Raw genomic sequence first — 14,432 nt, forward strand, 5'->3', positions numbered from 1 at the left:
GTAGCGTGGGGGGTGCCAGGGGTGCCAGCCGCACCGGGCGCAACATCTGAGGGGGCGCACTCGCCGCCTCCGGGGTCTCCGAAGAGCCTCGGGCGCAGGCTGTAGCACCAGGGCCGCGGCCAAGAAGCCGAAGCTGAGGAGCCCGCTGAGCGCCGCGCCCAGGCAGAGCGCGCCGGGAGGCACCACCGCCAGGGCCCAGCGGCAGCCGCAGCACCAGACCACCATTCCGCCGCCAGACTTGCTCACACAGGCACGGCTGCCTACCGCTGCTGCCTCTGGCGGCGGACACGTGGAGAGAAACAGCGGCAGCCGAGCGGGAGACTCTCCCTTTCTCACTGCAACACTCCGGGGAGGGGCCGAGGGAGAGAGTCAGGTGGAAACGCACGCGCGCCCCCCAAGCCGCATCTTTGCAGGGGTTGGGGGGGCGAAGCCGCAGGGTATTTGCGCCCCAAATTGGGGCAACCGCAAAAAGCCACCCTGCCAGCAGCAAGCTTCAAGGTCAAAGGCTCCCTTCGAGGAAGCTGTGATCCTCTTTCCAATTAAGTCCCCCCACCCCACCCCAGCTCAGTTCAGTGGGAGGTGGATTTCCCGGGTCTCTTGTCCCTTAGAGGGCGCCTCTCATCATCCCGCCATTCTGAGAGCAGGGAGGGCGCCTCTCAGGAGACTTTCCCCCGCATTTGCTTTCCCGCTCAGGAAAGCGCGCGCGGCCCCGGCTGGATCTGCAACTCTTCTGGTGAGCGAGGTTTAAACCTTCTTGGACGGATGCCTGGAAGAAAAAGACCCCGCGGTCTCTTCCTTTCCTTCCCCTGCAGAGACCAGCCACGTCCCTCAGCCGAGGCCGCCTTGCTTCTCAAAAGAGCCGGTCCACTACAGTTCGTGGCTGCATGGGAGAGTGCTGCTTTCCTTGCAAAAGGCCCCCAGGTTGAGTCGCCGGCACCTCCAGCTATGAGAGGATGGGAGCAATGGCGTAGCGTGGGGGGTCCAGGGGGGGTCGGCCGCACCTGGCGCAACATCTGGGGGTTATGGGGCGCAAATCCATGGGTTAGGGGGCGCAAATTACTTGCCTTGCCCCGGGTGCTGACAACCCACTCTACGCCACTGCCCAGGTCACTCACAAATTTAGATATCAGGCTCAGGCACATTCTATGTTCTGGAATCCGTTGGTCTAAAATTGCTTGCTTTCCACAGGCCGGGAATCTCTTTTTGAGGAAAGGCGAGGGGAAGGAAGGAAGGAAGGAAGGAAGGAAGGAAGGAAGGAAGGAAGGAAGGAATAATAATAATATACAGATTTAGTAGTCTGGGAAAATATGAAAAAGGTCTTCAGTGCCAGAAAAGCTAGCAGAGTAGTCCCAAGGTGAGCCTCCCCTAGAGAGAGCATTCCATAATTGTGGGGCCACCACTGAGAAGGCACCTGCTTCACTTCTGATGCTCACCTGGAGAAAGACCTCCTGCAAAGGGGTTTCTTCAGTTGCTGTGGTCCTGAACTGTACAGGGCTTTATGTGGGGGATGCATTCGATTATGTTCCAGGCTGTGAACCACCCTAAGGTATTTGAATGAAACATACAAATTTAAACAATAAATAGTTGATCATTTTTGTTGGGTTGATTATTAAACCGATTAGTTTTAATGGGGTTTTGAATAAATGTTCAGTTAATTGCCACTGCTATGAATTCCATTGTGTTATTGTGAGACTCTTAATCTCAGGGTTGTGGGTTTGAATCTCATGTTGGGCAAAAGATTCCTGCATTGCAGGGGGTTGGTCTAAATGATCCTCGTGATCCCTTCCAACTCTGATTCTATGCTTCTACGTTATCCCTTCTTCATTATTCTGAAGGAGTACAACGATCCCACGAGGGCTGTATTGCACTCTTCTCAACGCATTGATCCGTTAATGAAAGTCTCGTGCAACAGGTGTGTGGTTTTGCATTACACCAACAATCTGGCTCTTGTAGACCCTTTTAGTCGTCCCCCTCCCTGAGTTTGAGGATTGGAAGTGGGTTTAAATCATTAATGGAATAAAGAACATAATACCTTTAGCAGAAAAGTGGGCTTACTCAGTCATGGTGGAAAAGAAGCTTTGGAAGGAAAACTGCTGGGTTAAGCCTATAGGTATTTAGTAATTTGCTTCTAGCAAATTGAAGCGAGCTCCGAGGTGAGCAAATTTCATTTGTTTGTTTTCCTTCTGTTGGAAGTTGAGAGCCCAGGAGAACCACGCTAGGAATCCAAACAAGTAAAGCCTCTTTCATTCCCTCTCATTGCCTGCAATACGTTTTTGTAAAATGTTGAAAAAAGCAACACAGTGAAAGTTTGTATGAGATGATGATTATTTTGCTACCTTTTCTCAATACATTGCAGAAGCCAGCTTCAGCAAGCGTCATTCCACAGCCCTGAGAACTTTTATTGAGACCCAAGTCTGTTTCAATTGCCAATCGTCAGTTGCCGGTGCTTTGCAATATTTTGTTTTCATTTCATAAAAACAGATTGGAAAAGAGAGCTCTGTCCTCTTGCGATTTAGGAATTAGCTGATCCCCCTGATTAGATTAGGAAGGAGTATAGCACATCATTTGCCCCTGAGCTCATCCTGCAGCTCTGAAGTCATCTTCCTTCTCTCCTGAGCCCCAGGTAGGTTTTACCATTTGTTTTCCTTTATGCACGGAAGCTGGCTGCAAATTTGCGTCTTTTGGAAGTGATTTGTGGAATAGCACAGGACTTTGGCAGTCAGTGCTGTGGATACTTTGCAGGTATGAAGTGATTTAGTTCTCTTGGTCAGCCCAAAATACTGTTTTAAACCGCGGTGTGGCCCTAAGTATATCTACTGTGAAATAGCCTCACTCTGTTCCATGGGGCTCACTTGCTTAGGTGCTAAATTTGCTTAGCATTAACAATTATCTCCCCCCTACTTTTTTTTGAGAAATGAATGTGGTTTTCAAAGAGATGTGCTCTTATTGTGTTATCTCTATCTATCATCTATCTATCATCTATCTATCATCCATCTATCATCTATCTATCATCCATCTATCTATCTATCTATCTATCTATCTATCTATCTATCTATCTATCTATCTTATCTATCTATCATCTATCTATCTATCATCAATCTATCATCTATCTATCTATCTATCATCTATCTATCTAATCTATCTATCATCTATCTATCTATCTATCATCTATCTATCATTTATCTATCTATCTCTATCCTATCTATCTATCTATCTATCTATCTATCTATCTATCTATCATCTATCATCTATCTCTATCTATCTATCTATCATCTATCTATATCTATCTGTCTATCTATCTATCTATCTATCTATCTATCTATCTATCTATCATCTATCTATCTATCTATCTATCTATCATCTATCTATCTATCTATCTATCTATCTATCATCTATCTATCTATCATCTATCTATCTATCTATCTATCTATCTATCTATCTATCTATCTATCATCTATCTATCTATCTATCTATCTATCTATCTATCATCTATCTATCATCTCTCTCCTGTTCTTCCTTCTGCTAAGAAGGCTTTGGTATTGTTTAAAAAACCCTGCAATACCTGTTTTGCCTGGACACAAAGGATGTGTGGCTGGTACATTGTGGCCGGTAGGACAAATCTCTGATTTAATCCCTGAAGTTCGAGATGCAGTTCCTCTCCTACCAGCGAGAGTGATGTGTGTCTGAAAATATGTGAATGAGCATATCTCTGTGTGTGACTGGACTCTTGGAGGAGGCGACTGGACGTCCCCTGAGCTGTAAAAGATTAACTGCCCCTCTAATTCTTGAGGGACAGGTGGAGAGGGGGAAGGCTTGAGCACCTACTTTCCCCCCTCACCATGTTCTGAACCCCGCAGCAACTGCCATGATGGAAACTGCCAGGCAACCAGACTTCCCCACCACAGCTTCTGCTCACTCCAGGAGAAGTCTAGAAAGCCATAGAAAGAGGCCAGAAAGTGATCCCTTCTCCATGCAGAGCTTCCTCACTCTAGGCATAGCAATAGGAAAGTGGGGGCAGTGGTTGGCCAGAAATACATACCTGCTGAAAAGCCCTGCTCTTTAAGCTGGATAGCTCAGTTGATTAAAGTGTGGTGCTGGTCATACCAAGGTTGCAGGTTTGATCCTTGTAAGGGACAGCTGCATATTCCTGCATTGCAAGGGGGTTGGAATAGATCAGGCATAGGCAAACTCAGCCCTCCAGATGTTTTGGGACTACAGCTCCCATCATCCCTAGCTAACAGGACCAGTGGTCAGGGATGATGAGAGTTGTAGTCCCAAAACATCTGGAGGGCTGAGTTTGCCTATGCCTGGACTAGACGAACACAAGGGCCTCTTCCAACTCTACGATTCTATGATACTACTTCTTTGTTGATGACTCGTAGCCAAATAAGATTGTCTTCCATGAACATGGTTTCCACAGTAAGTCCATAAGTGACTGTGGAGGCCAATTCTGGATCCACATGTCCTTCCATAGTGGGGACATAGGTTTCTGGGTGGTGTTGATCATGGTGAGGGTTTGCCAAATGTGCCTTCCTCTTAGCACATTTCTCACTTTTGTCCTGAGTTCGAGCGTCTTCAAAGTCCATGACACCTTTGGTAAAAGCTGTTCTCCAACTGGAGCACTCACAAGCCAGTGTTTCCCAGTTGTTGGTGTTTATACTACATTTTTTTAGATTTGTCTTGAGAGAGTCTTTAAACCTCTTTTGTTGACCACCGGCATTACGCTTTCCATTTTGAAGTTCAGAATAGAGTAGTTGCTTTGGAAGACGAGAATCAGGCATCTGCACAACATGACCAGCCTAACGAAGTTGATGTTGAATCATTGCTTCGACACTGGTGATCTTTGCTTCTTCCAGTACACTGGCATTAGTTTGCCTGTCTTCCCAAGTGATGTGCAAAAATTTTTGGAGACACCATTGATGGAATCTTTCGAGGAGTTGGAGATGGCTTTTATAAGTGGTCCATGTTTCACAAGCACTTGCAGTACACATGGAAACTGAATGAGTGTCTCATCAGAGGAACGTGCCCTGGCCAGGACACCATGTGTAATGCTCCTTTGGTCCAGCTGGCCTTCGCTGGAGTCCAACATGACAGCATCCACTTGGTGTTGTGACCCCATGATCCACCTTTAGCTCCCGACCCCCTCGTTGAAGACCTGTGATTTAAACCATCAAAGATTGAATCAGATTCCCCACCCTGCTTTTCTGCTATTTTTTCCCCTCACTGCCAGTCCATTCGTTATCTGTGTCTGCTGGAGATGGAAGCTGTTAATAATGAATGGGGGAAAGGCTAGACTGCAGTGGTATGGATTTTCATTTTGAGAGAGATGCCTTTGTTACAATCCGCCACTTTTTCTTTGTCTCTCTGAAGGATGCTTTTCCTTTCTTTGGGGTGTGTCCGGGGGGGGGGGGAGAGGGGTCACTTAAAAACTTCCATTGGCAGCCCAGGCACTCGTATGTGTGTGTGTTTGTGTGCTACTTTTGGGGGGGGGGAATGTGCAGAAATATTTTGGTTTCAAAGAAAATAGAGTGAGCCGCTGCCATGATCAAAGCTGCAGGAACCATCAATTAAAAGCCGTCTCTTGGGACAACTGCCCTTATTTCAATGCCTGGCTCTCCTTCCTCTGATCTGCCCAGACGGTATTTTTAGATCAGCACTCAAGTTCATTGTCTGGAGAGAGCTGGTGCAGTGCCCTCTTGGCAATCACTCATTTTATTTTTATTGACTTTTTAGTGGGACAGAGAGGGGGTTGGGTGCCGCTCTGCTTCTCCTAACGCACTGCTGGGTTGATCTAACGTGGCTCCTGGCCTCCCGTCCCAGTTATGGATAATGGCTCCCCACCTCTTTTTCTTTACCACTTTCTGCCACATCTGCTGGGGAATTCCAAACTCCACAGAACTTGCACGCCATAGATGTAAAGCGCATCCAACACGTTGTGCCCTTTCAAGTGTGTGATGCGCCCTCTGGTTGCCGTCACCCACTCAAGTCCCAAAAACCGCAGTTTGCTGCCTTTGTGCATTAACCCTGCTGTCACCCTCCTGCAATCAGCTTGTACCATGGATTTGTTAGCACTGTTTTCCCCAGTGGCCCTCAAATTCCTTCTCCCATGAGCTTGAACAAAAGAGTTCAATCCAAAAAACCAAACAGGGCATCCTGGAAATTCAGGAGTACCAGGATTGGGAAGGACTCTGCCCCCCAACCCCTTGTGACTCGAGGGAGGTGGATTCAAGAGATGCTGCCAGTCAGTGCTGGCAGTGCCAGGAAGAAACCGTCCGTGGCTCAGGTGAGGCAGCACTGTTCATTCGTGGGACAAAGCTGCTTTAACTTCAGTGATTATTGTTATTATTTATTAAATGTATACACCGTCCTTCATTTGAAGTTCACAGTGTGGTTTACAGAATAAATTTAAAATGTGCAAACACAGAATGCATATATAAGGTACCCTCCAACATCCAGGTGATCCAAATTGGGGCACTCGGGGGGGGGGGGTTGGTCCCAAGCTCTCACAGGAGCAAGCTGACTTGCACCATAGCGCTGGACCAAAAAATGGGACATTCTACGATCCACTCAGAAGCCAGGGTGGTTTCTGAATTTCTGGGGTGCCCTGTTTAAATCGGGATGGCTCAGTGGTATGTTGTTATGTTGTTGTTGTTGTTGTTGTTGTTGTTGTTGTTGTTGTTGTTGTTGTTGTTGTTGTTATTAATAATTCCCTGTCCATCTGGCTAGGTTTCCCCAGCCACTTGGGGCTGCTTCCAGTGCATATAGAATAGAATCATAGAATCATAGAATCATAGAGTTGGAAGAGACCACAAGGGCCTTCGAGTCCAACCTCCTGCCAAGCAGGAAACACCATCAGAGCACTCCTGACATATGGTTGTCAAGCCTCTGCTTAAAGACCTCCAAAGTAGGAGACTCCACCACACTCCTTGGCAGCAAATTCCACTGTCAAACAGCTCTTACTGTCAGGAAGTTCTTCCTAATGTTTAGGTGGAATCTTCTTTCTTGTAGTTTGGATCCATTGCTCCGTGTCCGCTTCTCTGGAGCAGCAGAAAACAACCTTTCTCCCTCCTCTATGTGACATCCTTTTATATATTTGAACATGGCTATCATATCACCCCTTAACCTCCTCTTCTCCAGGCTAAACATGCCCAGCTCCCTTAGCCGTTCCTCATAAGGCATCGTTTCCAGGCCTTTGACCATTTTGGTTGCCCTCCTCTGGACACGTTCCAGTTTGTCAGTGTCCTCCTTGAATTGTGGTGCCCAGAACTGGACGCAGTACTCCAGGTGAGGTCTGACCAGAGCAGAATACAGTGGCACTATTACTTCCCTTGATATAAAAACATAATAAAACGTCAAACATTAAAAACTTCCCAATACAATAACTTCCCCATACAAAAATTCCTGATCTAATAAGAACAACAATACAAAACCAATTGTTTGCTCTGCCAAAGGCCTGGTTGTAGAGCAACCTTGTTGCCTGGCTCCTAAAGATATGTAGTGAAGGTGCCAGGCAAGCCTCCCCGGGGAGAGCTTTCCAGAAACAAGGAGCCACCGCAGAAAAGGCCCGTTCTCATATTGCTGCCCTCCAGACCTCTTGTGGGAGAAACATGCAAAGAAGGGCCATGGAGGAGGATTGCAGGGTCCAGGCTGGTTCTTAAGGGGAGAGGAAGTCCTTGAGTGTCTTGAGCTGTGAGTGATGGCAAATGGGACCTGCAGCCAAATTTTGCAGCATGGAGTGCTCCTATTCAGGGTGTGAGCTAGTCATGCCTTCCCCCCCCAGTATATTCCATCTCTCCCTCCGCCACCAGTTTTCCACTGAACACACGCACAGTCTTGTGGATTCTCCCCTCTCAAGCCTTGATTCTACCACCCAACTTTTCTTGTATTTCTGCAAATGTTGAGATTCTCCCCCATCATCTTCTTGTCCCTTCTTTGGCTACCTAATAATTGGCTCCTGGAGAATTAAGTTCATTATTAGTATATACATGATGGATGACACCTTATTCTGGAACTCCCATAATGCTTTGCTGGGTTAAATACAATCTACTGGAACTTGATAATTTTGATTGGCGGTGCTCTGTTGGTCTTTCTTTTCTTCATTTTTCCTTGCCCATTTTTATCTTGTTAATCCCACTCTCTCTCCCTCCCCGCCCCCAAATGTCGGTGTGGTGTTTGTAGCATTGCTGCCGCCACCCAACAGTTCAATGTTTATCTAGACTAGTGACCTCGATCCTGTCATTTAAAGGGATGCTGTTCCCCACTTTGCCCTCCCTGGGCTGTCTGGCTAGATTGATGAGCCAAGAAAAGTGCCTGAATGAATTGGAGCCATCTGGACAGGCTGGCATAAAAAGTTGTGGCAGAGGGTTGGGGCGGCGGATGGGTGCCTAATGAGCCAGGCTCGGAGACACTGGCTCTAATACAATTAGGACGACAGATCTGTTTAGTTACTTTTCACTGAAGCTTCAGGCACTGCCGGTTGACTCTTTACGTAGGCTTCTTCTGTGCTGTGGGTTAGGGGGTTTAGGCTGTAACCTTTGGCTCCAGGGCATGAATGCAGCCTCCGCAGGTCCAGGTGAGATCAGTGCTTGGGATATAGGAAACTTCCCGGAAACCCTATTGCAGTGGTGCAATTCGGTGGTTTTAGAATCTGGACTTGATGGTCTTATCACAGCAGTGGAGAACCTCTAGCCCATGGGCCCATTCAGTCATTCAGTTTGTACACCACCCTTCATTTGGGGATCACAGGGTGGTTTACAATATAAAAGCACAAACTGTTGTTGTTATTAAAATTTCTATAACACCGTTCACCCGAGGATCACAATATAAAAACAGCTCCAGCTAACATGGTCAGTGGTCAGGGATGATGGAAGTTAGGAGTCCACAAGTGAGAGCCAGTGTGGTGTAGTGGTTAAGAGCAGTGGGCTCGTAATCTGGTGAACCGGGTTCGATTCCCCGCTCCTCCACATGCAGCTGCTGGGTGACCTTTGGCTAGTCACACTCTTAGCCTCACTTACCTCACAGAGTGTTTGTTGTGAGGGAAGAAGGGAAAGGAGATTGTTAGCCACTTTGAGACTCCTTAGGGTAGTGATAAAGCGGGATATCAAATCCAAACTCCTCCTCCTCCTCCTCACAAACTTCTGGAGCAGGGGTCAGCAACCTTTTTCCGCCGTGGGCCGGTCCACCGTCCTTCAGACCGTGTGGTGGGCCGGACTATATTTTGAAAAAAAATATGAACAAATTCCTATGCCCCACAAATAACCCAGAGATGCATTTTAAATAAAAGGATACATTCTACTCATGTCAAAACACCAGGCAGGCCCCGCAAATAACCCAGAGATGCATTTTAAATAAAAGGATACATTCTACTCATGTCAAAACACCAGGCAGGCCCCGCAAATAACCCAGAGATGCATTTTAAATAAAAGGATACATTCTACTCATGTCAAAACACCAGGCAGGCCCCGCAAATAACCCAGAGATTCATTTTAAATAAAAGGATACATTCTACTCGTGTAGAAACACGCTGATTCCCGGACTCTCCGCGGGCAGGATTGAGAAGGCGATTGGGCCGCATCCGGCCTACCCCTGATCTGGAGGCACCATATTGCCTGTCCCCAGTGTAGAGTAATTTCTAACCTGACCCTTCCGGCCCCTGCCCCCTGGTCTCCATAAGAAGAGCCCTGTTGGATTGGACCAAAAGATTTATCTAGTCCAGCATGGCTTTCTCATGGTGGCCAACCACCTGCTTCTGGGAAGCCCACCAGCAGAACATGAGCTTAATGGCCCTCTTCCTATCTGTGAAATGGGTATAATGATGACCTACCTCAAAGCAGTGGTTTAAGACCAGGATGGGGAACCCTGGAGCCCAGCAGATGTTGTCGGACTGCAAGTCCCATCGTCCTTAATCACATCTGGAGGGCCAGAGCTTCCCCATCCCTGATTTATGGCAAAACAGTAGAGTACAGCAGTCTTCTGTGAGATTAAAGTGCTACAAAAAGCGTTGCTTTTATTAATAATGATGGAAGAAGGATGGGCAAGTCGGTACACATCATGGAAAGAGATTTCAGGGGAGGCATCCAGAAAGAGAGCAGTAATTATGTGTTTCAAGTTCTTGCTTGCTTTATCCTCGACTCTTGGGGTGTGAATTATAATTTTAAAAGGGTACATAGCATGTCCAGGGCTGGGTTTAGGTTTGATGAGACCTTAAGCTACTGGAGGTAATGGGGCCCTTTATATGCCCAGCTGTCCTTTGTCAACAACAAATTGTCAGTGTTTTTAGTGTTGAATATATGCTGTATGGTAATTTATGGACCTAATAGGTATCTAAAGACATTTGCACATAACAAAATAGGTATTTTATCAAAGTAATTGTTGAACTGAAATACAATTTAGAAGTGTATTAATAGTGAAATACAATTAAGAAGTATATTAATAGTGAAATAATGATTAAGCTCTAACTGTATGTAGGTTTTATTTTATTTGTTTTTTTATCTTATATTTTGGAAATGTACATGCAGTTTTTCCCCCCTTTAATTTTTTTTGGCGGCCCCCAAGAGAGTGGGGCCCTAAGCTATAGCTTGCTTAGCTTATACGTAAATCAGTCACTGAGCACGTCAGGCTGAAGCAGGCCCCTGTGCTGAAGATTTCACCCCCCTTTTAAACCACTTATGCTGGTCCCCACAAACCAACCTCGGTCTTCTGAAGATAAAGTTCAGGGGTTGGTGGGTTACTAGGAGGGCCAGTCCCCCAGAGCGAATGTCTTTGTGCAGCCTGAATTTGCTACACAAAGGAAGCAGTTGTAAGAGTACCTTTTTGCTTGTTGGGATGCAGAGGTGATTCTGCACGGCTCTCCCAATATGACAATAAGTGCTTGTGTGTATTTTTAGTGGGGTGTGTTATGATGACTGGAAGCCCAAGTGTTATGTAGTGTAGTTTCACCCTGGGCCAACAGGGGGATACTGTATATAGTTTTCACTCAGGTCTGTAGATAGTTTTCACTCAGGTCCACGGCAGTTATTTTAGGCGGGAACTCTGGGCTGTTGTGGTTACAATGTTGACAGCCGGCTGCCTATAAATACAGGCCGGCTGAGCTGTTCGCAAGTCAGTTCTATTCCAGCTTACCATAATAAAGAGCTACTTGAAGAAATCGCTGTGCCGCCTGCTATGTCAACCCACGACTTAACACCAAGGAACCTGTATTTCCTGTTCCCCTTGCTTATTTCTGCATGGGAAATGGCTCTCAAGTAGCTGAAGCTGTTTATTTAAGCGCCCATGTGCCCATTTGCATGCATGGTTTAAGCCACTATCTCCCTGGCTGGTGTGAACTGGCAGGGTTTTGGATGTGATGCTAGATCTACCACGCCACTCCTCTCCTGACCCCATGTAGGATTGCTCTGTCTGTGCTGTAAGAAATCTGTGGATGGGTAAAAGAATACTTATAAGCCTTCTGCAGGTTTAAAACTATAGTGGTACCTCAGGTTATAGACGCTTCAGTTTACAAACTCCACTAACCCAGAAATAGTACCTTGGGTTGAGAACTTTACCTCAGGATGAGAACGGAAATTGTGCGCCGGCAGTGTGGTGGCAGCGGGAGGCCCCATTAGCTAAAGTGGTACCTCAGGTTAAGAACAGTTTCAGGTTAAGAATGGACCTTTGGAACGAATTAAGTTCTTAACCCGAGGTACCACTGTATATATCTGTCTCGTTTAAATCTCTTATTGGTAATACATTGTTAGCATCAGGACTTGTCAACAGCCCGGTTTTGGAAAGACTTGGAACGGGCGTCCTTATTGAACTGGCTTTAACAAAGTTTGGCAATTGGCCCTGACAGAGAAAGTGACCAAACAAAATACTGCTAGCTGAAGTACAGAGACGCAGAGACTCATTTAAAACTCACTGGTACTGTTTTAATGAATAATAATAAAGGACTTCTGCAGGCAATCGAGACTTTTTTGGTTGGTCTAGGTTAAATAATAGTCTACATTTTAGACTTCTGACTGTGTGTTGTGCTGTGTTTTCAGTATATGCCTTGCAATGATTTTTTTTTAAAAAAATAAAAAATAAAAATCAGGTTACATACCGTATTTTTCGCTCTATAACACGCACCCGGCCATAACACGCACGTAGTTTTTAGAGGAGGAAAATCCATAGGCATGCCACCCATAGGCATTCCCTCCATAACACGCACAGACATTTCCCCTTACTTTTTAGGAGGAAAAAAGTGAGTGTTATGGTGCAAAAAATACGGTACGTGTCTTCAAGTGAACCATGATTTAGCTTGCCAGGTATTCCAAATAACCAAGATTTGGAACCAAAGTTTGCATTTGGTAAAGGTAAAGGGACCCCTGACCATTAGGTCCAGTCGTGGCCGACTCTGGGGTTGCGGCGCTCATCTCGCTTTATTGGCCAAGGGAGCCGGCGTACAGCTTCCGGGTCATGTGGCCAGCATGACTAAGCCGCTTCTGGCGAACCAGAGCAGCACACGTAAACGCCGTTTACCTTCCCGCCGGAGCGGTACCTATTTATCTACTTGCACTTTGACATGCTTTCGAACTGCTAGGTTGGCAGGAGCAGGGACCGAGCAACGGGAGCTCACCCCATCGTGGGGATTCAAACCACCAACCTTCTGATTGGCAAGTCCTAGGCTCTGTGGTTTAACCCACAGCGCCACCCGTGTCCCTTTTGCATTTGGTAGCACCATTTAAAAGCCAGTCTGACTACTTCAGAAGCCTAAGCGGTGAGCAGTTGGTTTATGGAACACTTTTCATTAAATATTGTTGCCCTTAGTTTTCTAAAAGGTGTCTTTTGGAGTAGGCGTCCCTTTGCCAGCATCTTGAACCTGATAGCAATAGCTGCCAGCAAACTAATGCTGCCGTGTGTGTGTGTGTGTTCTCTACCTCCAGAGACGACAACTACTTACCGCACACCCCTTTACGGCCAGCCATCATGGTGGGGGGAAGATGATGAAAACAATAAGTTGGAGTCAGCAGATGACAGAAGGCCAGAAGAGCCGTATCCAGGTAAATATACCTGCTGCTTCTCTTTTCAACAGTTAAGGGTGAATAGTGTGAATAGGAACTTTACATAACTGTGACTTTATTGAATTGTATTAATTCATTTTGAGTAATTTGCTGCTGTTGTGTGCTTTAGTTGTATGCTACTGTGTTTGGTTCATTTTATTTATTTCAAACAATTTATATACCATTTGATTGTGGGGGGGGGGACACTTCAAGGCATAAAGAAATAAAATGATCACTAAAATATTTGCAACCATATTTTAAAACCTACAGAAAGTTAAAACTGCAATAGAATAGACTAAAACGGATTCAAACTCGTAGAAACTTTCAAAACTTCTACATAGACTTTGATTTTGATATTGTGATGTTTGCTGTTGGGTTTTTTTATGCTTCTGTTGTGATTGTTGTGAGCTGCTTTCTGCTCTGTGTTTGTTGTTGGAAAAGTGGAAGGCAAGTATTAAATAAAATAAAAATAAAAAGCTTTGATGTCAAATTAAAAGAATAAATAATACTCCCTTCCCCCTTTACCCCGCAGAGAGAACAAAAGACATAGGTCAGCACGTGGAGGAAATCAATGGGAACATCACCGGCTACAGCGATCCTCAAGGCGACTCTGTCTACGCCTTCCGAAGGGAGCCTAGTTACTTTGAAATCCCGACGAAAGAATTCCAGCAGCCGGTGAAAACTCCAGAGGCCCAAGTCCACGAAATCCCCACCAAAGACGTTGACGCGGTGGCGCTGCCCGTCGTGCAGAGCCACGCCTCTTTCACCATAGAGTTTGACGACTGCACCCCGGGTAAAATAAAGATAAAAGATCACGTCACCAAATTTTCGCTCAGGCAGAGAAGGAACCTCGGCAAAGAAGGGGGCCACGCCGAAATGATCTCGGCCGAGAGCAAAGTGGCCGATTGGCTGGTGCAGAACGACCCGAGTCTCATGAGGAGGCCGTCCCCTGGAGAGGACGTGTACAGTACGAAAAGCGACCTCCCAGTTCACGTCAGGACTCTGAAAGGTAAATGCCAGTGTTGCTAGAGTTGCTAGCTGTGGTCCAGGGCGTTCGTTGGCTATAGATGCCTTCCTTATTCTTCTTTGAAGGGATGGGGCGCATTTGAAATTGCAGACATTTGGAATGTGAACTTGCACAGTTTGGAAATCCCTGCTACATTGTGAACTTGAGTTTCATTCTCTTCATTAGGCCCTTGTTCGTCATGGGGTTTGTCCTGCTACCAGCCATCTTTCTGTTCCATTTTTCCCATCCTTCCAAGGATACTTACTCTTCCCAAAGCGAGGGAGGAGTTTCTTGGAGCTGGGTGGTCTTGCTTTTGGGTGCACAAGAAATCTTGCAGGTCTGCTTATGCTAGTGAGCATGCTCGGGAGCATCATCCCGCCAGGGTTCATGGGATTTGTAGTGTCCTG

The 14,432-nt window shown here is 46.3% G+C and overlaps 1 protein-coding gene across 11 annotated transcripts in view; it reads left to right on the forward strand.

The window, feature by feature from the left end:
* The window catches only part of CEP170B (centrosomal protein 170B), an 85,193-nt gene that overhangs the window by 33,543 nt on the left and 37,218 nt on the right, over positions 1-14,432 (forward strand). For all 11 annotated transcript variants that reach the window (XR_014529077.1, XM_083516770.1, XM_083516769.1 and 8 more), the window contains exons 7-8: positions 12,903-13,019; positions 13,552-14,028. Coding sequence is in view for 10 of the 11 variants with exons in the window: in XM_083516770.1 (XP_083372896.1) it covers positions 12,903-13,019; positions 13,552-14,028 (594 nt within the window). In the remaining variant the exon portion in view is untranslated. The remainder of the gene's footprint in view (positions 1-12,902; positions 13,020-13,551; positions 14,029-14,432) is intronic.

This window comes from Podarcis liolepis, assembly GCF_965112155.1.
Source record: "Podarcis liolepis genome assembly, chromosome: 1".
In the NCBI taxonomy this organism is placed as follows: Eukaryota; Metazoa; Chordata; class Lepidosauria; order Squamata; family Lacertidae; genus Podarcis; species Podarcis liolepis.